Source organism: Ischnura elegans, chromosome X (genome assembly GCF_921293095.1).
Source record: "Ischnura elegans chromosome X, ioIscEleg1.1, whole genome shotgun sequence".
In the NCBI taxonomy this organism is placed as follows: domain Eukaryota; kingdom Metazoa; phylum Arthropoda; class Insecta; order Odonata; family Coenagrionidae; genus Ischnura; species Ischnura elegans.
The window spans coordinates 28424504-28451995 of record NC_060259.1 but is presented as its reverse complement, the minus strand read 5'-3'; the positions used below and the strand labels follow the sequence as shown (position 1 = coordinate 28451995).

The 27492-nt window shown below is 37.3% G+C and overlaps 1 protein-coding gene across 7 annotated transcripts in view; it reads left to right on the top strand.

The window, feature by feature from the left end:
• Positions 1-27492, top strand: part of LOC124171663 (atypical protein kinase C) — a 65825-nt gene that overhangs the window by 36623 nt on the left and 1710 nt on the right. For 4 of the 7 annotated variants that reach the window (XM_046550889.1, XM_046550888.1, XM_046550887.1 and 1 more), the window contains 10 exons: positions 8268-8318; positions 11280-11365; positions 12041-12221; positions 12749-12844; positions 15225-15397; positions 16611-16845; positions 17074-17254; positions 20381-20499; positions 21053-21222; positions 23549-23664. In XM_046550889.1, coding sequence (XP_046406845.1) covers positions 8268-8318; positions 11280-11365; positions 12041-12221; positions 12749-12844; positions 15225-15397; positions 16611-16845; positions 17074-17254; positions 20381-20499; positions 21053-21222; positions 23549-23664 — 1408 coding nt within the window. Of the gene's footprint in view, positions 1-1775; positions 1898-1918; positions 2059-8267; positions 8319-11279; positions 11366-12040; positions 12222-12748; positions 12845-15224; positions 15398-16610; positions 16846-17073; positions 17255-20380; positions 20500-21052; positions 21223-23548; positions 23665-27492 lie in introns of those variants that run through there. The other 3 variants (XM_046550891.1, XM_046550892.1, XM_046550890.1) reach the window with 3 other exon arrangements.

Here is a 27492-nt window from a genome sequence, read left to right as displayed (position 1 = left end):
TTTGGTTTGTACGAAATGAATTTTCATTTCCTATTTCGTGGTTCCACATAGTAAATCTGGAAAATTTAAAGAGCATACTGTCCAACAACTCAACGTTAAAAATAATTAGCTATTGTCCTTATAAATGTCGCTATCTATTCCACTCGAGTATCAGGTAAATTGGGAGTAACACTTAATGCCTTTATTGTTCCCTTCTCCCTTATGAATGGAAAACGTATAGGAACACAATGCGAAATAACCGGTGAAAAAAATTAAAATGTACTCCAGAAACTCGGGAATTTTATGTTTGTTACCTAGGAGCCTCTCGGGATCTGCGCCTCGTCTGTCTCGTCGACATTTCGTCCCTTGAGCCCCGTTGCGGTGCCTGGGACATGTGTTGAATGTGCGGACCTGTAAGAGTTCTCTCAGCGAAGAAGCGAGTTGGTGACCGAAAAGAGAAAAAGGATTTTCATAGCCGTGTTTACGTGTTGGAAGCGCGCTCCCCTTGGCATTGTTGTCTTGGCAATGGCCTTCGAAATTGGCGGAAGCTGCTCGTAGTGTACGAATGCTCGAACATAATAGCCTAAAACGAGAAAAATTTTGTACCGCCGTACAAGCGCCGTTTTTGCGGCGCTAAAATTTTATCGCATTGTGACCGCGGCTGGAGTCTATCCTTGAACATACCTCTTGTAATTAAAGCAAGGTTTTATGCATAGTGATTTAATCTGTTATTTTAAACTATTCTAATCATTGTTATCCAGTTATTCAAAATTCAAGTTCTTCGAAAATTCCTCGTTTACAGCTTGTGTTCGTCGTCCTCATTTTCGTCAAGGCCCTCCTACGGTCACTTGTATTGTTACTGCCGGTTCGGTTCAAATAAACCGTCTACCGTCGTATTTTTTTCCTTCCAAAGTCTGTTGCCAACTACTTTTTTTTTTAGGGTAACTACTATTTTCATTTGACTTAACGTAACCCCTGCGCCGGAATGTGTTGCCGCATTCGCCCGGGAATCCTAAATTTTACTCACGATTTCAGTGTTCATCCCGGAGGTTGGAAGGACAGATGAGGGTAGAGCTCACCGCACTCTTTATTTTAGCGTGGGCCGAATGCTTCGATCGCGGAGGTCAATGCGGCAGCCTCGCGTGGGTGTGCTTTGGAGACGCATATCGATCTAAAGGAATCCCATCCATCCCCTCCACTGATATCGATCGCCTCTCTGAGTGACATCCGAAACAGCGCAGAGGAGAGTGCGTGGTGGTGGTGGGCCTCGAGCCCGGGACGGGGGCGATGAAGGCCATGGATGAGTCTATTTCGCTGCGTCAGTGGTGTCTTCATTAGAGCTGTGTCGTTCATGACAATGATTCGTTCATAATTGATGAATGATTCGCTTTTATGAACCGAATTAATTGCATTGCGTTATTCGTTTTAAATGCTTCATAATGAATTTTATGTGGTTCATATCGATCTCGTGGTTTATTAAGAATTATCGCATGAAACCAATTCACGCAGAAAATATGTAAATGCGATAAATTCGTTGCTTGTATTATTTTGAATCGCTGCTACCATTTGGTTCGCTTTTTCATTTTTTGATGCAGTGGTCATCAGGTTCAATGGCATGAACCAAATCGCATGACTCGAATCACAGACACGAATCGAAAAACGCAGCTCTAGTCTTTATCGACCGGGCGCTCTGATGGTGGAGGGGAGGCAGAGATGTAGGGGAGGGTGGAGGGGAAGTTGGCGGGGCGGAGGGAAGGGTAGGGGACGGGCCCCTGTAAGGGCCGGGCGCGCGCGCGCGCGGGCATCGTCCCGGAGTCGATGGCGTGGGGGTACTGGAGCGCGGCTGCGGGCAGCGAGTGCGGCCGTTCGCCGCGGCGGGAGGCGGCGCGCCGGCCCGCGCCTCCCGACGAGCACCCAGGTACGGCCCGCGGCCGGCCGCGTGGGCTCCACTGCTCTGAGTGTTGGCCGATCGTGCCCCTTGCTGCCGTGCTCACGCGGGTGCACGAGAGTTATGTGCGCCTTTCGAACCCGGGTCTCCCCGCCCCGCCGAAGTGGCCCGGAGCTCGTTAATGGGTATCGGTCAGTATTTCCGCGGGCGCGCGAAAGCATCGGTGAATGTGGCGAGGGTCGACCAATTTTTGTGTTTATTCTTCCCTTCTCGCCCTTTCTAGCTGTTTTTTTCTTGTGATGCGAATAACTTACTGCTTTTAATCTGTGCAGTTTTCTTGGGAATTGTATCCTTGTTTCCTTTGTTTCGATTGTCATTTCTTAAATTTGATAAATCATGCACTGTAGGCATCTTGATATATAGTTGGGTAGTGTTTCCCCCAAGTAAAAGTTAAATATTAAACATTTACGGGCATTCTATGCTGTAATAATAATTATCATGGTTCTTGAAAGTAATATTTTCAGAAATTTTTGTTTTATGTTATATTCAGTTATTTTAGAATAAATGATGGGGAATCTGTAGGCATCTTGATATATAGTTGGGTAGTGTTTCCCCCAAGTAAAAGTTAAATATTAAACATTTACGGGCATTCTATGCTGTAATAATAATTATCATGGTTCTTGAAAGTAATATTTTCAGAAATTTTTGTTTTATGTTATATTCAGTTATTTTAGAATAAATGATGGGGAATCTGTAGACATTTCGCATTTTTATTTGTGTTTCTAGAATTTTACTGTCACATACTATTGATAATGAAGTAAAACCCGCTTGAGCAGTCATTGCTGTGACCAAAAATCACTCATGGCAGGAAGTAAGAAATAGTGTTTTATTTGAAAGTGAAAGTGGGTAAGTTTTGGAGGGAAGTATTAACCGAAGGAGATGTCCACTGAATGGATATGTTCATTTGCAAGCTTCTCATAGCACAAACAGAGGCCCGTAGACCTTGGTCAGTTGTTATCCCGTTTGCAACCCACAGCCATACCTTGCCGCTCACCGTCATCACTTGGAAATGAATCATCAGATATGCTATTTCTTTCAGTATCAGTCTTACCAAGCCCTTTCTTTGGTGGAGCATCTTGTTTGTTTCTGGCTGTGGGTGCTCCTCTATGTGACCTTGAACTCTTAGCTCAACCCCTCTACCTGTCGTGGGACATATCTGGCTTACTGGACTGTAGATACAGTACACTGCATCTTACAATTAAAGTCCTGGACAATAGAACTAGCTAACCCTATGTAATTTTCTGCCTTAGTTACACCGGATAGTCACACTCTCGACTTGCGCGGTGGCTCATAAAGTGAGGTAAAATAGGGGTTATTTTTTTTGTTAATGACAGTTATTAATTTTTTTTTGTATCAGAAAAGAGAATGGTCAGCAGCCAAGATATCTCGTGCTTCTCTTTGTTTCCCATATGCAACTTTGGTCAATTGTTTTTACATAATATTTCCTCTATTTATTAAACTGATTGAGATTGCCCTTTTCCTTTTTCACCTTTCTCAAGTACACCACAGTTTTGAGTGCTGATACATGTGCCATTGACTTGCTCTCCCTCTTTCTTGACTCCAGTCTGCCAAACACCTATGCTCTTAGCCGAGTTCTGGTGAATATTCTATTTTCTCTGCTTCTCATAACATAAAAGAGTGATGTTTTGAATGCATGAGCTACTATTTTTCTGTAGGAACCCTAAAAAATGTGCATGTAATTTGCTTCAGCTTCAGTTTTTAAGGTAAATGAACTCTATTCTGTCCCTCTAATGGTTTTCTAACCTTGACTGAAAGCTAATCAGGCCTTTTTCTAGGCTCACTACGTAACTATTCATGCATGCTTGTGTTAAGGCAGACTGGAAACAACAGGCCTTCTCAACTAGGCCACCCACATTACAATTTGAAGTTTTCATTCAGCTAATGTTTTCAATATTTTACTGTCCCTATCATTTTGCTGATTACATCTTTCTGCCATGATTTCTAAGCATTTCATCCAATCTGAGGTCAAACTCTCACTCTGAATAGATAACCATCAGCTGTAAGGTCTTTTCTTGGTTTTTACAAACACTGCATTAAATGGCAATTAAAAGGTATGTTATTTGTATTAACATATTCAGAAATAGTTCCTAAAAATTTGCTTATTTTCAATTATTGGGTCTCAATGATGCTTTATTGTGGAAATCTTAATAATTTTTGTCTTGGGGTGAACTCCTCACGTACCCACCTGCAACAAGATTGCTGGTTCAAGTCCTGTGTGGGGAGGTTGCTCTTACCCAGGGCATGGGTGTTTGTGATTGTTCATCGTTATTGATTCTTAGAATTACCTGATGTATTGGCCTCAAATGTGCCGTTTTTGGGGAGTTGAAGATAAATAAATAATATAATTGCATTATTTATGCCTCACTTACATTGGAATATAAAATTCTGAGGCATACCTGCTCTTGATCCCTGGCAGTGTGCCAGTATGTGAATTTTCTCTGTAAATTTCCTCCTGAAGTCTTTCTAAAATATTATTTTCCAATTATACAGGTAGAGTCAGGTTTACATTTACGAATAACATTAATAGCATCTGCTGTCATTGAATATTTTCACTTTTTGAAGGCTTACTGTACTTGCAATGCAAATTTTTCCCTAGCAAGAGAAGGAGCATTTCAAATTTAAGTTTTTCTATGTACAAGCATACCTTTTAATTCCACTCCGGGTTAGATGAAATATCCTTTCATTTGATGGCTGTGGTTTTTGAGTACCATTTGACCATTAGACCATCTTAGATGTAAATCAGCTGATGTTTAGATAGAAATGTTTTTAGTTTATAATTTTTGCTTGTGCTGCATTTCTGTGCCCTAGGTTCATCATATCTTTCAGTAGTATTACAAAAAAGACATTGAATACCAATCTAATAATTTGAGCTTAATATTTCAAATTGACTCCTTTTGTACTATGTGCCTACTTAAACATATGCTACATTTTTATTTTGATGGGCTATAAACCATTCGGTAAGGGAAACTTACTCTTTAACCTTTCATCTACATCTACATAATACCCCGCAAGCCGCCTAAAAGGCGTGTGGCAGGGTTTATGGTTTGGGGGAAAAACGAATTCCCATATCTATCTGTTTGGCAAAACATCTCTCTTTATTTACCGCTTCTGTCGCACCTGGAAATATATTGAGGCTCCAATATTATTTTCTCCGTGTCGCTCTTAAAGACATCTATTCCCAATTATTCAAGCAATCTAAGCCTAGCGCGCAGCCTCGGAGTCTCCAGTGGCTCTCAGCCTAAATTGCTTAAGGTCTGGGTAACGCTGACTGTACGCCCGTAGCAGTTTTTGACGAAACGAACAGCCTTCCTTTGTATTTTATTCAGATTGCGGATTAAGTCTTTCTGCACCGGATCCCATACGCTCGCTGCATATTCAAGGTGCGGTCGGACGAGTGCGAAATAGCACTCTTCTTTTACTTTTTCTTCCGAAAATCTTCCCGCAATATGCTTGACGAATCCCAATTTTTTCAGGGCTCTGCCGCAAATATTCCTTATATGTGTTCCCCACATGAAGTTCGAGGTTATCGTAACTCCCAGGTACTTCACCTCGTCTGTTGCCTTTATATTAATACCATCCTCTGCATAAACATGGTTATAGTTGGACGAATTCCGCAAGAAATGTACCGTAAATGTACTCAGATTAAATTTGAGTCCCCACTCATGGCTCCACAAATGAATGTTGTCTAAGTCCGATGATAGAATTTCATAGTCAGAGTGATCACTAATTTCACGATAGATGACATCGTCGTCAGCAAATAAACATATTTTACTGCTAATGTGGGAGCAGAGATCATTAATGTATATAATGAACAACAGGGGGCCAATTATGCTTCCTTGTGGACCACCTGGTGTAACTTTTACTACATCAGAGCTAATTCCGTCAAGAACTACTTTTTGTTTAAGATCGCTGAGAAAGTCGCATAACGAGTTTACAACTGTTTTGTTTAATCCGCATGACTGTAATTTGTATATAAGTTAATTATGAGGTACGGTGTCGAAACTTTCTTAAAATCTAGAAATAGTGCGTCAACTTGTCTTTTCGAGTCACCAGATTTTAGAACATCGTGAAGAAAGAGCGTGAGCTATGTTTCGCATGATATCTACCTTTTCAGAATTCATGCTGACAGTCATGGAGGAAGTCCAAGAAAGTCATGATATTGCTAACGAGGATATGCTCAAGTATCTTGCCTATAATTGATGTTAATGAAATCGGACAGTAGTTGCCTGGGTCATTTCTGTTTCCCTTTTTGAATATGGGTGTAACGCTTGCAATTTTCCAGTCTAGCAGTAACTTTCCTTTAGATGGTGACTTCTTGAATATTATCTCTAACTAAGGTGCGATCTGTGGAGCTAACTCCTTGAGGACACCCTATGGGTATTCCCTCCGGACCCCGAGTATTACTATTCTTAATTGATTATAGTTGTTTAGTTATCCCATCACGTTGTATATATATTTCTTCCATCGATTCCTCATTATTTGGGATGTCTAAATTAAATTGAGTATCGTCAGTACTGTATACACTTTCGAAGTGGGAATTTTATGTGTTAGCTTTGTCAATATTTTTGGTGACAAGTTTACCATCACTATCAAATAATGAATCTACGAGAAACGAAAACTTTCCTTATGCCAGAGAAAAAATAGAGGTGCAGAGCAATTTTACAAGGTGGTAAGGATGGCTAGGCTAGAGGTAATGACCACAACAGTCATGGGAACAGTGAAGTGATAGTTAAATAGAAGCTAGATATAGCTGAAAATAATTCTTATTCGGTTACCAAAAAATCTTGTCTGGAAAAGTATAGTAACAGTGTGGTCAATGATTGTTTGGACTTGATTAATTTTAGGCCCCAGGAAAACTATTAACCCTTCAAAATAATAATTGATATATATCACTCAACAATCATTTCCTCATTAGCAAAAAGATGTGACAATTTTCATCAGTCTGCCGTTAGTGATATGATTTACAAAATATGTCACTGTATTTAAGAACTTGTTAACTCGACAATAAAAGATTGTCATTGCAAAATCAAACATCATTGCCATCTGACATATTACAGTGAAACAAGTCTTGGCGTTCTTGTTCCATTTCCTGTGTAACATTAGAATTGTGCCATTGCTATCGACTTTTAGAAGAAAGAAGGTGCTATAATGCTGTATAGAGTGGTTGTGACTAGCGAAATTTATTTTTATTTCTCCTAATATCCATGCACTTCATTTATGAGATGAAACTTGAAAGGGAAATAAAAATAAAGCTAAAATTGAGCTCCTGTAGATAGAGATGGGAAAATTTCCTGCATGGCGGATTTACGGTTACAACAAAAGGTGTCCAAGAAGTGGGAATTGGTCCCCTAATATGTAGTGTACTATGGTATGAGAAGTGGTTTCTTATTTGTCAGATTTTGTCCAAATATGCAAATTGCCATTACTCTCCCAGAAAATTATGGAAAGTGTAATCAAGTTGCGTCTTCCAAAGTAAATTCTATCATTGCGGTTTCCGGGCCAGTTTTTTTTAAGGAATGTTGTAGAATTAGCAGCTCATTGCACCATAGGCACTGTAGTTATAGCAGTTGCGGCCTTGTGTGGTCATAAAATCAGATAAAAATATAAAAATAAGAGAGACCCTGGTTTGTTATTCGCCATAACTCAGCCATTACATAGAAAAAAATGTTGAATCATGAATTTTTCTTTCAACCATATTTGGTCGTAATATAGATGTAAAGGTCCTCAGTGGTAATAAAAAGGACATATTTTGATAAAAGATGTATCTGTATCTCATTTATCATCATATCAAACCTGTTGGATTTACGTTTCATATATCAAGAGATTGGGAAAAGCATCCAGTTTTGTTCCTCTATACTTGTGACAGTTGGTAGAAAGATCTGAGTAGTTTGGAGTGCCAAAGTGTGTTTTTGTGGCTCTGCCAGTTTTTGTATGATAATACTTGAGTATTAGTAAAATATTAAAATTTGGCTTTTCTGTTTCCAAGTAAAACTCTGTAAAGAATTGTACTCTTAAGTAAGTACATATTGATTAAGTTGTTGAGAAAAACTATGGTAGCTTACCGTTACCATTCTTTAGTCACTTTGCTACCTTACACCCAATGATAAAAAATTACTATCCATAAGGATTTGTTAGCTACTGAATTATGTATTATCATGATGTAATATTTTTGCCTTTATCAAATCAAGTGGATACTTGTAAGTTAGATATATTTGTGGAAGTTTAAATTCATTTTTATGTTTTTTCTGCATGGAAGATGTCTAAAAGTTTGGCTTCTATATTATGGAGAGTTAATCTCGTTTTTCTTTGTTTCCTACAGTGTTTCCTAATATACCTGAAGCTCCAGGCATGCCCTGTCAAGGAGAAGATAGTAAGTATTCAAAGTGCTACTTCATGTTTCAAGGGACTAGTAATATTATTATATACCTTAATAATTTCATTAAAATTAGTGGATAATTTGTTAGAAAAGTATGACATATCAGAATTTTTCGCTTTACATGAAAGGGTTCTTTAGTGCAATTTTTACCTTCCTGGTAAGAATTAATGCAACATAGTGGGGTGAGTTGCTGAGACTGCTGAAAAATGTAGAAATCTGTCTACCTTGGCAATTTGACATCCCAAGCCAGAGTGAGCAAGTAGCACTGTAGGTACATAGTAAGGAGAATTTGTTTTATTTTCACAGAAGGTTTTGGATGGTTTTCAAGCAGTATATTCAATTCATCCAAAATCTCTGATTTCCCTAAATTAATCATTTAAACAGTAGCTGTGGTACAAGGGAAAAATATTTGTTCCAACATCAAAACTATTTCATGAGGACGGAACCTGCTTTGGACCACTCTTGTCTCATTGCTCATGAATTTGGCTGTATATGCTCAATGCAGAAATATATACCCCGAAACCATGCCATAAATGGGCTCCTCAGGTGAAAATATAAAATGATCGTGAGGTTTGTGGTTCGATTCCCGGTCTATTAGAATTTTTTTCCCAATTGCATTTCATGTAATTTAAGATGGCATATGTTAAAATTTGATGGTGGTACTGCTTAACAGTTTTTAAACTAACATAGTTTTTAGCAATAGACAACCTATTAATTATGATCCTAGTATTGCAGACTGTGATGCAAACCACTCAAATGCTGATTTTTCTCAATATTTGGAATGTTATCAAAATAATGAGCTGAATATACATGCCATTTCACTGAACTCATTATGATGTCCATCTTTGTCACTGAGAACAGTTTTGTCGAAAAAATAATGCATCCATATCTTTTATTAGTACCAAAAATAAATATTAATTCTGGGGAAATTCCAGTACATATTAGGTTTCCTAGTGTGTATTTGCCAACTCCCTGGAAGCTCTTGGAACTTGCAATGTGATTATCTATAAGGGTTTCTGAACCCTTCAAAAATATCCAGGCTACTGTTATCAACTTCTATTTTTCAATTTTTTGAAATTTTTCCTGAGATAACTAATGAAGGAGACTGGTTCTTGAAGTCTGGTGTGAAATTTACCGGTAAGCAGCTACAGGAAGGATTGCAATTCCATTGATTTGGACCGTACTTGTCAATGAAAATGGAAAATAGCTATGGTGGAAATATTATGCTATTGTTATTTTTTGTAATCTGATTTTTATCAAAAATGGCAGCATCTTTCTCAAAGTGTAACAGGCGGTCAGTATTGTGGTCAGTATACATTTGTAATTTGTTATAAACCTTTCATGCCAAAATTTAAGTGTTTTGTCGTGTACTTCACAAATTATATTTTAAGAGAATGGAAGATTACTTTAATATGTATTGGAAATTTTAATTTGTTTAGAATTCTTTTTCATCTGCACTTTACAATGAATGAAGAATATACATTGTAGTTGAAGAACTGCATTTTGAATCAGATAAATATGTAACTTCTTAAATTGATTTTTGAATAATCATTATTTGTTTTAGTGAGGAAAAGGGTGATAGTACTTTGCTCATGTTTTATCTCACAGGGAAAATCGGGAAATCTAAAAAAACATCATTCTGTAAACATTTTAATTCTGTGAAATATATTCCTGTGAATGCAAACACAGAGCTCTGTCCATTCTAGCCTACATCTCCTTAACCATATACTATCCAGATAAAGTGCTGATAATAGACAGTATGCATCTTTGAATTACCAATAGTTAATGCACTTGAGTACTTGAGAATCAAAACTTTTGCGCTTCATCTGATAGTTATTTTGCAGAAACAGTGTGATTCCGATTTTCTAGACATCAGCTTTGATGACAGAGTACCATAGTTGTCGGTGATGAAGTGGCCCATAAATAGTGACAGATTCATTGATGAAAATGCTTTGGATTTGTAGATGTAATGGGTCATTTTGACTCCAATATTATCTCACCGTGTAGTTAGTGTAGGCTCACTCTCAAAAGAAGATTGTGTCATAGCCTGGAGAAAAAGGAAAACATTGTGGCTTATTAACAAGGTTGCAATCATGTGCAAATTATTGTTTTTAGAAATTTTGCAATAAAATGCAGCCACAAAATCAGGAGAGCAAAATGAATATATTAAGAATTCAAAGAAAGTCATTATATGCAATGCTGCTCCAGTAATACAAGAAACACATCAGTGTGTTCTGTTTCTGTATTTTATTAATGAGTAAATGATGGATAGCTTGAGAAATTGTGCAAGAATAACTTCTTTAAATGCCTACAACTGACCCTAAGATCGAAGAATGATGAGATATCCTCATCATGGATATGGAGATATCCCCTATCCTTGGCCCAATCTGGATCCGTACCATGCTCAGAAAAGAGGTTAAATTTGTCGTTTATCTTTCATTCAGCATCAGCCATAAATTTAGCTTTCAAAGGCAAAAGACTTGCCATGCATTTGTCTGGGGACACACTGGTGTTGAAATGTGTGTGTAAGGGTTTTCTATAATTTATGTGTGTGTGTGAAGGGTTGTGTTTCTTATGCATAGTGTTTAAGGCCATGGTTTTTTAGAACATGAAACAATTGAAATCATTTGATAATATTTTTTGCTTCAGTATCAAATTATATGATTATGTAATTTCTTTTACTGTATTTTTGGTTTGTTTTTATGATTTTTGGTGGAGTCAGTCATAGCTGAACACCACAGTTGCTTTTGTTTCAAAAATGTGTAAGGGAAGTGTGATCATTGATGATTTTAAATACACAGATGGGCTAATGAATGAGCTTTGCCCACATTGATCAAACCAAATATAGCTTTAAAACTGAAGATTACTTAGTCTCAGAATTTCTTTTTGGTTCACCAAGTATTGTTTTGGATATGTGAAAGGATTTTAATGCTTGGATGTTTTGGTCATTTTCAGGAAGTATATACAGACGAGGAGCCAGGAGATGGCGCAAGCTGTATAGAGTAAATGGACACAACTTCCAGGCTAAAAGATTTAATAGGGTATGATGTCTATGATACTATATGTAAGAGGCTTGTGTGTTTTCAAAAAAAGTTCATGCAGCTTTATTAAAACTACCCCTGTATTCACTTTGGTAGTATAGGGTATTGGAATAGAATAGATTTATTAGCCCTAGACTGCAGTGTCAAAAACAGTTGGATTTACCTTTGGTTTGCAGTACTTTTGTCTTGCAAAGCGGTTGAACTGAGGGTAATCCTGATAGCAGTCTCATTAATTGTAATTGTGGAAGACATGCAAAAGCTGATTTTTTTACATGACCATTAATTAAAAGCAAACAATTTGAATCTCCAGCCAATGTCTTAGTTGGTCTGGTACAGTAATCAGTAAGCAAATTCAGCAGTTTATCAAACTTGTCAATAGAGGACCCATTTTGTGATCCTTCCAGTATTAACCTGATTAACCTGGTTGCTAAAAATGTGGTAAATTGCCAAAAGATAATTTTTTTCTCACTAATTTATCTTATCCAATATTCTTAAGTACATCATGAGGTGCCATCATCACTTTATGGTACTTAAACTGGTACTTAGGAAGTAAAAGAATACCATGAAACCTTTAAATGTGTTTTTTTTTAATTTTATGCAATGAATCTTTAGTGCAATTACAGCTCAGTATGAGTTCTGTCTGGAAACTAAAAAAATAGGATTATCTTTTTGCAGAGGGCCTTCTGTGCATTCTGTCAAGACCGCATCTGGGGGTTAGGACGTCAAGGATTTAAATGTGTCCAGTGTAAACTTCTAGTGCATAAGAAATGCCATAAATTGGTGCAGAGACCTTGCAGTGATGAGCGTGTAGAACCAATTGTCAATGAAAATGCAAATGGTGAAGTGGTCCCTGTTGGTAAGTGGAATTTTGATATCTACGTAATGGTTGTAAAAGTAGGATAAAGGGGTTGGTAGAATTTTGAAGCTTTTTTTTATAAAATAATATATTTTGGAATTTTAATTATTATCATTGTTTTTTTCACTCTAGAGATCATACATAATGTTTTGTATATTATCTATCATTATGAAGGGAGAATAGCATTATGCCATGCTTGAATTATTATCAAGCTTATTGCAATTTTTCCTGCTCATGAACTTCAATATAATTTATTCTCAATCAAGTTGTCTTATTAACACATGCATTTTTATCAGATTTCGTATGTGTAGTTATTCTTTCTATATTTTTTTAGAGAGTTACAATACATTTTAGTTAGTTTATATTCATTCAGTTATCGGACTCATTAATTATTTTCTTCAGAAAGGTGACTCAAATGAATGAGTCAATGACGTGATGTGAATGGTGTGACTTGTGTTACTAGAAGGAGTTATATGGCCCACCTCTGTTGTGTATTACTTTCATTGATAATTTTATTTTTTCTTCAGCCCCAGCTCCTGAAGCTGCATCAGTAATATCAAAAGATCTTCCTGAGGTTTCTGATGTCGGAGATGATTCTGTGCCAGTTGAAGACCCATCAAAAGGTTGGTATTTGCAAATGCATTTTATCCATTGAATTTCAAGTGAAGGGATAAGTTTTTCTCTTTCTGTAGTGTTCTTTTCTGTGACACAATAGGTGAGTCAAGCTTTTAGTATGGCTAGAATCCTGAGTTTCCATTCAGATGGGCTCTCAGCTTGCACAAATATAGTGGAACCTCGATCTATCGTTTTTCAGGGGGATGGACGAAAAAAACGATGAATGCGGGAAAACGATCGATGTGGGAATGTTTGTCCAAGTTGCCTATGTCCCAGGAAACGCTGGATTTTTTTCAAATGATGATATTCAGTAATGGATTCAAACAAGATTTTAGCTGATTACAGGAATATTATTACTTTATCGAAACACGTAGGTCATATTGTTGATTCGACTTATATCTCTTTCAAATATCCTAAAGGAACACGCCGCCTTGCTTAAAAATGTTTGCACTCCACTTGGAATTTTCACTGCTATTTCACGATAAAAATTCTTATCCATCATATGCCATTTCAAGTACACGTATTTACGAGAGAAATGTGCATGTTACGCCTCAACAACTGCTGTCGCCGATGCAGTGATTGGTTATGAGATGGATCAAGAAGGCCAAAAATAGTTTATTATTTGAAATGTTCCTTTCTAGCAATTAAATTTTTAATATGGTTGAGGCAATGTGGCGTTAATCGTCAGCGGCATGACCACCTGATCCTTGGCTTCATCCCACTTCTTGTTTTCACCAGGGATCTCGCTCTACCCCCACCCCTGCCGTCATGTGCTAGCAGACATACCGAGGCGTTCTGCAATATTCACGCATTTCTAGCCCAGATTCTTTTCTTCATCTTCAATTATTTTCAGTCCATCTTTTAAAGTTCTTACTTGTGTCTTCGGAAGGGCCATGGTCCGAAGACGAATAAGAATAAAACTAATAAAAATGAAACCGGACTTTATTGAACCCACACGGAAAACACTCGCTGAATTTAAGTCAACCCACCCTGGAAAGTACGGAACCACTCATACGAGGTGAAGTTCGGCACTAATGCTATTGCGTACGGCATAAGCAGAGCTTACTGCAGAGGGTGAAGCATGACCATATGACTGCGCTATGAAATTTTTTATCCTATAGAGAAGGCTACTTACCCACTCATTTCTAACAATAAGTAGGGTAGCTCTAGATGAGCAGATGAATTTAGATTGCTAGTAGGGAGAAACAAAATATCCTGAGAAGACATCGCTTCGTTAGCAACTCAGACAAGTGAGACTTGTAGCATAACTCGTAAATTGTAACCAGATGTCCTATTTTCGAAAAAGAAATCTGCATCAACTGCCGTGAAGCTCACAATCATCTGCGAGGATATCGATATTCGCCAGAAATCACCATCGTATTATTCCAACTATTTCCTTGCTTAAAATGCTTAAATAACATTAGAAATACGTCGTGTTTAGTATCATTCTTTTTTTAATTACGTGCACATCACTGATATCTCAATCTATTTAAAGTATAATACCAATTGCCGAAATGCATTTTTAGACACCTTTTGGCCTAATTGGTAATTCATGCAGCAGTTGACCCCCAGAATAGGGGATCTTTGAAGCGAGTCGGCTAAAAAAAAGTCAGCGGTCGAGAAAGGGGGAGGCGTGAAAAAGGTATCTTTTGTTCTCGTGTAACTATATGTTCTTTAGAAGCTAAGGTCTTTGTAATACGATCACAGCACGAGCTGGGACCGCTTTTTTTTATTTCGGAGAAGATTAAAGCTTCAGAGGGGGGAGGCGGGTGCAGACTCGAGGGGGATACCGGATCTTGGGAAATGCGCTATTGTAACTATCCCACGGCACTCAGCTTCTCCCTATCGTATTTCAATCTCCTGGGGAAGATTCAAACTATGTGTCTGTCGTTATTAGCCATAAATAACACATTGTAAACACTTCGTCTCATTTTTGTCAAACGATGGATGCGGGAAAATTATACGACGGGACCACGTTCTTCAAATGATCAATACGGGAAAACGATACTTCGGGGAACGATAGATGCGGGAAAAAATTACATTGTCTTTATGGAACTTAAGATGGGACCAGGAGCGGCGAACGATGAATGTGGGAAAATGATCAATGCGGGAACGATAGATCAGGGTTCCACTGTAAATATTTTAAATCTAATTTTGTAAATTAAAAACTAGTTGCACTACCTAACATTTTTTAAATTTAAAATTTAAAATGTTAAAGCTATGAGAATAAAATTTCAGCACAAAAAGGAAAAATTTTAAGTTTGATTTAACTTTTACAAGTTCTTTATATGTATCATGGCTCTATGTATCTGTATTTCACTTTATGGTTAGCATTATATCTGTTCAATTGCTGTGATTTTTTGTCAATTGTTGATTATCTCATTTTAGAAGAAGAAGCCCTAGAACCAGAGGGTCAGCGTCAGTATTCATTGAATGACTTTGATTTGATTCGAGTCATTGGACGTGGCAGCTATGCTAAGGTTTTAATGGTTGAGCTGAAAAAAACACGAAGAATATATGCAATGAAAGTGATCAAGAAAGCTCTTGTTACTGATGATGAGGTAAGATATTCTTCTTTAGCGTATGATATTTAGCTTAACCCATTGTGCCTCTGTATTCTCGCAAATTTTAACAGTTGCATCTATTTTCCATTCGCAACAATGGAAAATAGGTACAACAGGTTTACCTTTTTGCCCATTTGGAATGATCAAAAATTTTAGGCTCATATGGTTGTGCAAGATGTTATTCATTGATTTATTGAATCGCTTGAGCATGAAAAATGAAAGAAGAAAGGAAGCTTAGAAGCTATAATTTCTATTTGAATAAATGTATCAATATTATGCCACGCCTCATGAGACTGGAGTAGACCCTTGACCTCTCAGGTGTTGATATAAATTGTGCAATCAATGACCTCTCCTTATAGCATTTAGCATTCCAAAGGTTTTGCAAAGAACAGGTTACATGTATTTTTAAAATGGCTGGTTTTGCTTGCTAAAATTTTGTGTTTTCGCATTTTATAGGTTTCTACCTTTACCTAACCTCTCTTAACAATAACCTTTTATGCTTCAAAAATGCCAATGGATATTAAACAAATTCTTAGGGTTGCACTTTGACACATAACTACTCTGGACTTGACATGTAAAGCGAGCAATTGAATGCAATTCGAATGAATGTAAATTGAATGCTATTTGAATGAGAATATTGCTCACCCTAATGCTCAACAGCAGATTGCATATTTTGCGACAGAATGAGGTGGCACTGTACAAGTCATCCATCAGATCTCAGCTGCTTTATGGGTACAAAATATTCAGCAATATTTCGCACTGTAGCATCAAACGCTTTGAACAATTCCAAAATAAAACTCTATGCTACCTCGCAAACCAATGCAGACTTACTCCTATACTAGAAATCAGACGCACTAACAATATTCGCGAGTTCATTAAGACATAAGCTGTGCATATTTAAAACTGCCATCCATGCTGCACTCACAAATATTAAGGAATTACTTAGTACATCATAAACGCTTTAAAAGCTACAGGTATCCAAAAGAAATATGTATTAATTTGTTATTACTAAATTAGTATTGATGGATTCTTTGATTTTAAATATTATTATTTATATTGTTTATATTGGTCATATTGATTTATAGCAATATATGTATTATAATACATATGTTATTGTCTTGTTAATTAGTATTTTTTATAGATTAATCTTACCAATGGTGCACATTTTGTGAAATGAGTAATTGAAATTACTGTTGTGTTTTTTTTGTAGGACATTGACTGGGTCCAGACAGAGAAACATGTGTTTGAAACTGCTTCCAATCATCCATTCCTTGTCGGCCTACATTCCTGTTTCCAGACTCCAAGCCGGCTCTTTTTTGTTATCGAGTTTGTTCGTGGGGGTGACCTTATGTTTCACATGCAGAGGCAAAGACGCCTTCCTGAAGAGCATGCTCGTTTCTATGCTGCAGAAATATCCCTGGCTCTGAACTTCCTGCATGAGAAAGGCAAGTGTTATGCTCTCAATCTCATTGCATGTTCTTACTTGGAATTTTGATTGATTCACTGATTAAGAATTCATAAGAGTGAAACAAATTCTAGCCCTTGAATAACTGGGGTTAATTTTTTTCATGTATGTGGCCATGACGAAGCCATGCCCAGTATGCTTTTATTTAAATATTTTGCTCTCATTGCTATTTTTGCTCGTGAAAAATTACTGTTCTATTTGTTCTCAGGAATAATTTATCGTGACCTGAAACTTGACAATGTGCTACTGGACCATGAAGGTCACATTAAACTTACTGACTATGGGATGTGTAAGGAAGGCATCAGACCTGGAGATACCACGTCCACATTTTGTGGCACACCTAATTACATAGCTCCAGAGATTCTACGTGGGGAGGACTATGGATTCAGGTAATTTTAAGAACTAATTTAATTGTACAAGTGCTGTTTACACATTTGTGTGGATTACATCATTTGACTTGGTTACTCCTTCCTTATTGCTTCTCTGTTCCTCCAGCCTCAGTGCTGACAGGGTTAAGTCCTTGCCTACCTACTGAAAGTTTGTGGTTTCAAATGGAATTCTCTTGGAATGTTTGAACGGAATGTGGAAACCATTAAATCCTTAGTCATAATTTTGAGGGAGATATAAAGAGTGTAATTTATACATGCAATAATTAATTCTTCCTGTTTGATTTTTTAGGTTAGATATCGATCGATATATCGATCAATAACTCACTTACGAGATAATTACATTACAACATCATTACATGAAGATTTTTATATTATACAGTTGAAATTTATTTTAAAAATTTGTCTAATGCTGTCTGCTTTCTATTTCTCGTGCCGAGATCAAGTATTTTTACGCTAAGCTTCGCGTGGAGATCCAGAGCATCGTCTGCTCCCGCAATAGTAGTCAAATAATAACGCGCGTACTCCATAGACTCGACTGCATTAGATAAAGTGGGAATTGGATAATACTCATTTCCTTCCTCAGCATCATCTTCATCACTTCCATCTTTGTTTTCTTTCAACTCCTATTCGTGAATTTCATCGATTGGCATGGTTTGGCAAACAGTGAGATCATCATCACACTCGCAATACTCGTTGAAATTCACCTCTTCAGCAAGGATTTCGGTCCACTTCCTCGAGAATTTCAATCTTTTCTAAAGTTGTAATCTGCTTCACTATTCATTTTCTCTCCATTTCAATTGTAATTTAACTGCCCTAGCTATGATAACTCGTAGTGATGGGCAAAGTCGATCATTTTAGTGATTCGATCATTTTGACTCGAGTCACATAAATGGTTCAATCAATTGATTCAATCATTATGATCGAAAAGACTCAAATGAATCAAGATTGAAAAGACTCAAAGGAATCATGATTGAAAAGACTCAAAGGAATCAAGATTGAAGGACTCAATCAATGGATGTAATAAATCATTTTGAATAATCGAATAAATACTGCCCCATCTGCGAAGAGCATTGGTAACGCTGATTGCTATCCATATTATCATTTCATATACTATTTTGATTGTGAATTCCTATATGAGTAAATGAGATGGCAAAAATGAAGGAAGTAGTGTCGTGAAAATATTTGGGAAGGCAAAACTGCCACAGTTTCTTAACACTAATAGAATAATTTCAAACTACAACACAAAATACACCACAAACTTTGCATGAATCTGATCTGCAGGATAATTTTATGGACAGCACAATAAAATGTTAACAGCTGCAACTTCTACTTCTTAACATTCTCCTACAAGAGTCATCTTAATATTTTCCTTTTGTGTGTAGTGGTGTTATTAATACTAATAACTGCTGGAAAACATATAAGCAAAAGATTACACAAGTATTCAGTTCTTTATAACATAGTACAGTGAAACCTCGATATAACGACACCCCACGGTGCACTAATAAACACTCGCTATAGCGAATTGTCGCTTTACCGGAGGTGGAGCAAATAATAGCCAATATGCCTGTTGCGAACAGATATACAGGAACAGGAGTGGTGCGGCGACAGATAAACATCTATCCGATGAACGTAAGCATAAATCCAGACGAAAGGCGATGTTTTTTTGCATCACTAAATTTCCTTACTCAAATAACGACTAACTATTCAAACAATTTATAAGCGCCGCACTGAATAAAAATCATGCAAAGCATTGTTTCGTCATCATTATATTTATTGAACGACAGTTTACCACATAAATTTGAGACTGAGCACTCCATTAACTTCATTTCTAACAGATCGCTAGCAATTACAGAGGTTAAGGAGTCTTCATGAAAGTCTTCCGGCGGTGAAACCCTCGCTATGGCGAGAGCCAACACCGAAAGGGTCTCGTTAAAACGAATTTTTTAACACGCTTATTATAGGGTCAATTGACGGTGCATCGGCTATCTCTCGTAATAGCGGGGGTGTCGCTATAGCCCGTACTCGCTTTAACGAGGTTCCACTGTAGTTAATTTTCTCACAACTGTTTCTGCCCTGACGAAAAGAGATCAAGCATCGATCGTTCCAAATTTTGAAACAAACCGGAAACCAGGATGATTGATATGAAACCGGAAGTCAGAGTGATTGATGATTGATGATCGACTTGTTTAACGAAATGAATCATGAGTTATTTGATTCACCTAGTGATTCAATCTTTTTGATCGAATCGTTCATGATCGACCCATCACTAATAACTCGTGCAATAGCTACAACTGCCCACTCGCAAAATTTGTGCAGTGTGTGGCACTCCAAAGGCTACAGAAGGTGAGGAGCTCGGGGTGGGGAGAATTGGGGCTTCTCATTGGCTGCAGTTTTGCATAGTCAGACATTCCCGAAAAATGGCCGCATTTTATTATTCATCACATCAAAAGAATTGAGATATGCCTTTGGATAAATCACGGTCGTAGAAAGAGAGATGTGGAATGAATGTAAGAAAGTCAATGACTGATAATAATAAATTAAATCATGAAATCGGAGGCTTACAACCCTCAAGCAGATACTAGAGAACGAATTGAGGGTTGTGTCGCGGCAAGCAATTGAGCGTACTAACCAGGAAAGCGCAACTTTTTCAAACGTACTAACCAAATACTTTTACCTGTATTTTGTTCAGATGGTACCGGGATCAAGAGAAATCGCCGTACTAAGGAGGAAAACGTACTAAGGGGGAACGTACTAACCAAGTTCCACTGTAATTTCTGTTATGGTCTTTTGTTATTTGTGCAGAAAATAATGGTGTTAATCTTTCCATTCTCAACCCTATTTCTCTGATTTTTTTCAGTAAATTAGCTAGGAAGATAGCAATAGGTATATGGATTGGGCTAAAATTTATCAGATTCCACCTCAATGTTGTGATCTGTGTGCAGCTCTGAGTTTGTATACTATTTGAAGTTTTACTGCCTTGGTATCTTAATAGAACATGTGTCCATTCTTTGTCATACCAGTTGAGTACGTGTTGATTGTATCATGCTAGCTATAGTTTAAGGTGCATGGTCACATTTCTGTATGATTGCGTATTGATCAATATGGTTTTTGTTACTATTTTGGCAGTGTGGACTGGTGGGCCTTGGGTGTGCTTTTATATGAGATGTTGGCTGGTAGGAGTCCGTTTGATATAGCGGGTGCTTCAGAAAATCCTGACCAGAACACAGAGGACTATCTCTTTCAAGGTGAATTTCTTGATTTAAATATCTGTGTAATGAAATGAATAGTAGCGGCTACTTAGTCAAATGAAAAATTATTGGTGGTTTCATTATGTGATCATCTTTTTTCGCTATCATGTGATCATAAGTTTTATTTGTATTATTAGTAATCAAGATTTTTTTGGGGTTTACTTCTTGAGGTTCTCTTTATAAATATTAGTGTGTTGATGAAATATTATCATTTGTGCAGTTTATTTTTATACTTTCCCTCTGTGGTGACTGCATTTTTCTTCAAGTTGCTACTGCAGGGCAGGATCTTAATTAGCCATACAAAACTCAAGTGAATTGTAGAAATCTTGCTGGATTGGATGCTTTTGGTGACAGAGCAAAGTCCTGAAGTTTTTCTGATGTACCACTTCGAGGCAAAATTTTGTTTTATTTTCTTTATTTTGTATATTGATTAGTAATTTTGTTGGTACTAAATATGCTTGAATGATTTTTTGATTTGCCTGTATTTATTTAGTCATATTCACTAAAAACTCATATCTTATTTTATTTTGCTGCATCTCCTCTCTTGCAGTTATTTTGGATAAGACCATCCGTATCCCACGCTCTCTATCTGTGAAAGCTGCTTCAGTCTTGAAAGGTTTCCTGAACAAAAGTCCTGTGGACCGATTGGGCTGCCATCCTGAGTCTGGATTCTTGGACATAGCAAATCATTCCTTCTTTAAGAGTATAGATTGGGAAATGGTGAGCCCAATGTGTCTTCTGTTTAGTGTGTTTATTATTATGCTTAGGGATTTGGGAGCAACTTGAAATCTGAGTAGGGTTTAAAACAAAAGGAATTTACCACTTTTTGAAACTTGGGTTGGGTTATTGAACAAAGCAGTTGAATAAAGGGTGGGGCAGAACTAAATTTTAGTCTGCTCATCTCCATGACTACCAACAGAATGAATCTTTCAAACTCATGTCGTACGTGGTGCATTCCATAAGTAATGTGACCCAATTTTTCCTGACGCAACAGTTTGCCGTAGGGTGTTCTTACCTACTGGGCTAGGTGAAGGGGGTTGTTAGATTCAAAATGTGCCCGGTCTCATTCGGCTGCAAGCTGCCGGAGGGTCAGGACGACGGAAGATTTAAAAAAAACTGAAGAGGAGGGTCGCAAGCTGCCGAAGCGACATCAATGTCACGTGGAAAGTTCATCATGACATCGCGCCGAGTCGCAGCGTCTTCATGGTCAACGGCATCCTGGGCAGGGCCCACAACCAATTGGTTCCCCAGCCCCCCTACAGTCTAGGCCTTACTCCCGCTGACTTCTTTTTGTTTCCCCGGTGAAAGGAGGCCATGAAAGGAAAACATTGGGACACAATTGAAAGCATCAAGGCGCATGTTAATTCACCTATAACGGACATTCCGGTGAAGGCCGGTTTTAGGATGCCTTTCAGGCATGGAAACACCGCCTCCTCAAATGTATCGATGCAAGGGGGTGCTATTTTGAATATTTTTTATTATTATTAATTTTTTATGAATTTGGTCGCATTACTTATGGAACACACCTTGTACATAGTGTTTATCATTTTGAAGTTAGTTTTTCCAAATAAATTCTTTGGTCTGGCATGCAAAGCATAAGTTTCATGCCTTAAATAAAACGTGGAAACACAAATGAGACTCAGTGGCATCATTTTCCAGTGACAGAGCTTCAAGGGCTTTGTCTGAATGTATGACTGGGGTTACTATAGGTCACCAGGTATCCACCCTTGATTTGGAACTGATTTGGGAGGGATCATAAGCTCATTGATCATAAAAAAATTTATCATAGATAATACCATTTTTCAATGTTTTGAAATATTTTCGAAGAATTTTACTAGAAAAAACTTCACTTATTTCCATGAGCAGAGATTAGTGTTGATAGGTAACTTATTAATTACTCGCAAAGGTCTTTGCAATGAGCAGTATGTACTCTAATTCTGGGTTTCCACCGCAGTTTTACATGATGACAGTTTTGCTTGCAATCACCCCTGCATCTTCATGTCAGAATTGGATATTGATGCCAAAGTGGTAGAACTGAATAACAACTGCTGAATAACCACCACTTTGGCGTGCATAATGGCCCATTTGTCGTAAAACTCACTTCTCAACCGAAGATGCCATCATAACTGTCGTCATCTGATTTGAAACTAAGTGGAAACCTGGAAATCATGAGAGCAACTAATTAATTATATTAATATAAGACTGAATCATATAATGCATTTACAAGGATTCAGTATCCCCACTCCAAGTTTGATAACTATTTCAATAGAATTTTAACGGAAGCCTTACCCTAGCAGAAAAATGACCTCCAATGGAAATATCTACGACTCAAATTCTGAAGTAATTTTATCCATTTCGGATTGTACAATTGATCGATTGCACTTTAGTTGTCTTTGCGGGAGAACTGTATTTCTGGTTTTCCAGCAATGCAGGCTGAGGAAGCACATAGTTGTGATCACAGAACTGTGTCCTACTACAGTTGCCTCTCAGGCAACTTTTCTCAACTCAAGTGTGTGGCTTGAGGCCTTAGATATGGTATGCCACTGCATATAAAATTGTTGAGACTTTTGGAAATGGCCTAAGCATGATCATATTCATGGTACCTTTTCTCTGTGCCTCCTGGCAATTAAAATTATTAGTTATATATTAGGGTGTCTGAAATTACCACCCAGACTTGAACCTGGGACCCTTCAGTCAGTAGGCAAGCAAGTAACTTACAGGCTGTCAATCTTAACATGCTATTTTTGATGCATAATTTAATGATGTAAGGTTGTGGTCTTTTTGTGATGGTGAATAGGAGGTTATTCTTGATTCAAATAGGCCAAGTTATTTCATTTTCACTGAAAATGTAAAGTATTGTATGTATTTAAATTTGAACTTGACTTGTAAATAGTGATTTCAGAGTCTACTCCAACTCGACTTGAGTTAAAAACCTGTTTTTCCCACATATCTGACATGTATGTAGTTATTCTTCACTTGCTTGGTAGTTGTTCTTTCACTGTTAATGTTTTTGTTATGAATCTAATGATTTTTTTTTATTTTTTAGCTGGAGCGGAAGCAAGTGGCACCACCCCATCGGCCAAGATTAGAATCTGATCGTGATTTGGCCAATTTCCCACCAGAATTCACTGATGAGCCTGTACATTTAACCCCTGATGACATGTAAGTAAATATAAATATTATAATGCATTTGCTATTATTAGGCGATTTCTTGTGGGTCAATAATGTAAATTTCTTTAGCATGAAATCTATTGTTGTCACAATGTGGTTGTCAAATGAATTGTGCATTGACTTTCGGAATTACTCAGTCCATACTGATGACAACTGACACACATGACTTCTATGTCACTGGCATAATTTACCCACTGGTAAACGACATGTAAATTTTAAAACTTAAACCTATCTGTGCTAATTTTTTTGATAATCCCCTGTCAAGTCTGTTAATTTTTGGGGAATCCCACACTATCTCAGGTTCTTGTAATTTCTCTCAGTTGCTAGTGGTATTTTTTGTTAGAAAATTCTCCAATTTTTAGCCCTAATGTAAGTACTTTCTCTGATAAGTGTATTGGTGGGAATCACATCTCAAAGGAAAGTTTTGCCAACTTCCGCCAACCAACCATTTTTGTGCTGTTGAAAGTATAGCTATCAAAAATGGTTAAAATATTAGATGCCATAGAAATGTAGCTATAGATTTAAAAATGCTGTCTCAAATTTATTACTCATTAATATTTCTAAGCAAGCTGTCGCGGAAGAAAACCCTGAAGAAATGCAGAGATAATTTCTATTCAATATCAGAATATTAGGGGTCTTTCAGATTTCCTTCGAAAAAATAATGTTTTTATACACCTATGCTAACCAGATTTAAATCTAAAAATCTGTAAAGATAAAAAAGAGTGAGCAGCCACATCCAAAAACTTTGAATCTGCACTTGGCTATGGCCAGTATTGGTGTTGATTGTTAAAATGAACATAGTGGACTGTAACTTAATGGGGCTTTTCCATGATGATGTATTAAAGGAAAAAGATCAGAAGCAATGCAGGTCCAAGTGCAAAATTGTATTATGCAACTCAATTGATGGTGTTCTTTTTTTGGTAAATCATATTAATGGGGTGCTCTCATAAAATTAAAAAGGTAATTTTTTTACATGTCTAGATAATTATGTTAAAGTCATTAACTTATGCCAAATATGACTTCATAATTCTCAATATTCTTGTTGCTACATAGCTTCAAAGTTTGCAAAAATTACTAAATTCTTTTGTGCTACAAGAATGTCCTCTGACGTCGGAATGCGAGTTAGCAGATTTGCTCCATGGCAATAACAAAACAGTAACAACGATAACAAACATCTACGAATATACTGATGCATAACTTGAAGGGTGTGTCAAAAACAGTTGTGAATAGTTTAAAAGTTTTTGCGGTGCACGCATTGCACAATGGCTGACTCCGACTTCGTAAAGATGCATTCAGGAAACATTCTGAAGGTAGATTATTTCATGGTCGCTTATTTCTTCTCCAGTGAAGGAGATTTCTCAGTGCGGATTTGAGAAGCCGCAAAATTGAAATGTAACATAGGTTAAATCAACCATCTCGTTCGCTTGTAATCTGAAGCTTGGTTTGTATCTCATTTAACTACTGTCATTTACTCATTGCTTTTAATGTGTACTTGTTGCAATATTGAAATATGTGAAGTTAACGTTTTGGAGAAATACAATGAAACATATTTGATGCCGATTAACTTAGCATTCCCAAGGTCTGGAAGAGAGACATACAGTGATTCAGCTGTTGGATAGGTTCAACTGTCAATAAATTTGAAAGTTTGCACTTTTGGGGCTAAGGTGACACCAGAACATAAAGTGAGAACAATAATCTTATACTGTGTAAATCGCTGTGGATGAGGAGGATGAAAAAGCAATAAGCGCTATTTGTCAAGACTGTGCTTCATCTTCCAGTATGCATACTTTCTTTAAACCTCTCCATAATTAAGGATAAATATTTCACATTACCGATGATGAAATTGACATATTATGCTATGAAAAAAATTAACTATACCGAGAAATACAGAGGTTTTTCTAAAACTGGGACAAATAGTCTAATGGCACCACGTAAACGTATTGTTTACTGGACTCTGATGTCACACTCAGCCAACATGGCGATGGGTCGTTTGGAGCGCAAGATTACTACACAATTTTCAAAGTGGAAGGTTACGAATAATACACAGATTAGAGGAGAACTGCTTTCACTGTAATTTTCAGCATGGAGGATGTTTTTTTATCGCATCGCATTTTCAGAGGAATTCCCCATTGTTGATGAGTTTCCTGTAAGTTACCGCTAAGCTCAATTTTTCATTTAAATTATAATTTAAATTAATTAATAAAATTTATTTTAGAAACAAAAAATAAATGCAGTGGAACCCCGATCTATCGTTTCTGCATTCATCGTTCACTGTTCCTGCTCCAAAATTAAGTTCTATACTGACAATGTAATTTTTCCTGCATCAATCGTTCCCCAATGTACCATTTTCCTGCATGATTGTTTGAAGATCGCGGTGCCAACGTTTAATTTTCCTGCATCCTTCGTTTGACAAAAATGAGACGAAATGTATACAATGTTTCATTTATGGCTAATAACGACAGGCATTTAGTTTGAATCTCCCCCAAGAGATGGAGAAGCCCAGTGCCGTATAATAGTAACACGCAAACATTTGTGCATTTCCCAAAATCCACTATCCCCCTCCAATCAGCAGTCCTCGCCTCTGTTGCTTTCCTCATCTCAGAAATCAAACAAAGTGTCACAGCTTGCGCAAGGATCGTATTACAAAGACCATAAATGATTGGCTTCGAAAGAAAATATCAAGTTAATTGAGAGCAATATGAGCGAGTTTCATGCCTCACCCTTTCTCGCCCACTGACCTTTTTCAGTCTACCTGCTTCAAAGTTCCCCGTGTCTGGAGGTCAACTGCTGCATGAGTCATCTGTTAGCTCTAATGGTGTCTAACAATGACTTTCGGCAATTGTTATTTTACTTTTATTAGATTGAAATATTAGTTATGTACACATAATTCATAAAAGAATGAGACCATACACGGTGTGTTTCTGACATTATTTAACAATTTTAAGTAAGGAATGCAATAGTTTTAAGAAATGCAACGGAGACTTAGCTTTCTTGCTACACTTGATTTACTCGCACTGAGCTTCTCAGCAGTTGATGCAGCATTTTTTTCCGAAAACAGGATGTCAGGTTACAATTTATGAGTTATACTATAAAGTTCACTTGTCAGAGTTTCTGAGGAAGGGATATCTTCTCAGCTTTTTTTGTTTCTCCCTAATAGCAATTTGAATTTATCTGTTTATCTGGTGCTACGCTACTTAGAAATGGGTGGGTAATGTGCCTTCTCCTTAGGACAAAATATTTCATGGCACAGTGATGTGGTCTTGCTTCACCCTCTGCAGTTGGCTTTGCATATGCTGCACCCGATAGCATCAGTTCCGAACTTCATCTCATACAAGGGGTTCTGTACTTTCCAGGGTGGGTTGACTTCAAACCAGTGAGTGTTTTCCGTGTGGGTTTAATAGAGTCAGGTTTCATTTTTATTAGTTTTATTTTTATTCGTCTTTGGACCATGGCCCTTCTGAAGAGACAAGTGAGAATGTTAAAGACAGTCTAAAAGTAACTGAAGAAGAAGAGAAGCATTGGGGCTAGAAGCATGTTAATATTGCAAAACGCCTCAGGCTGTCAGCTAGCATATGACGATAGGGGTGAGGGTAGAGCAAGCTACCTGGTGAAAACAAGAAGTGGGATGATGCCGAGGATCAGGTGGGCATGCCGCTGTCGATTAACATAACATTGTTAATGCTTTACACAATTGCCTCAACTATATTTCAAATTTACTTATCAGAAAGGAACATTTCGGATATGTAATGGACTATTTTTGTCCTTTGACCTTTGTGATCCATCTCACTATCAATCACTGTGCCGGGAAGAGCGGTTGTT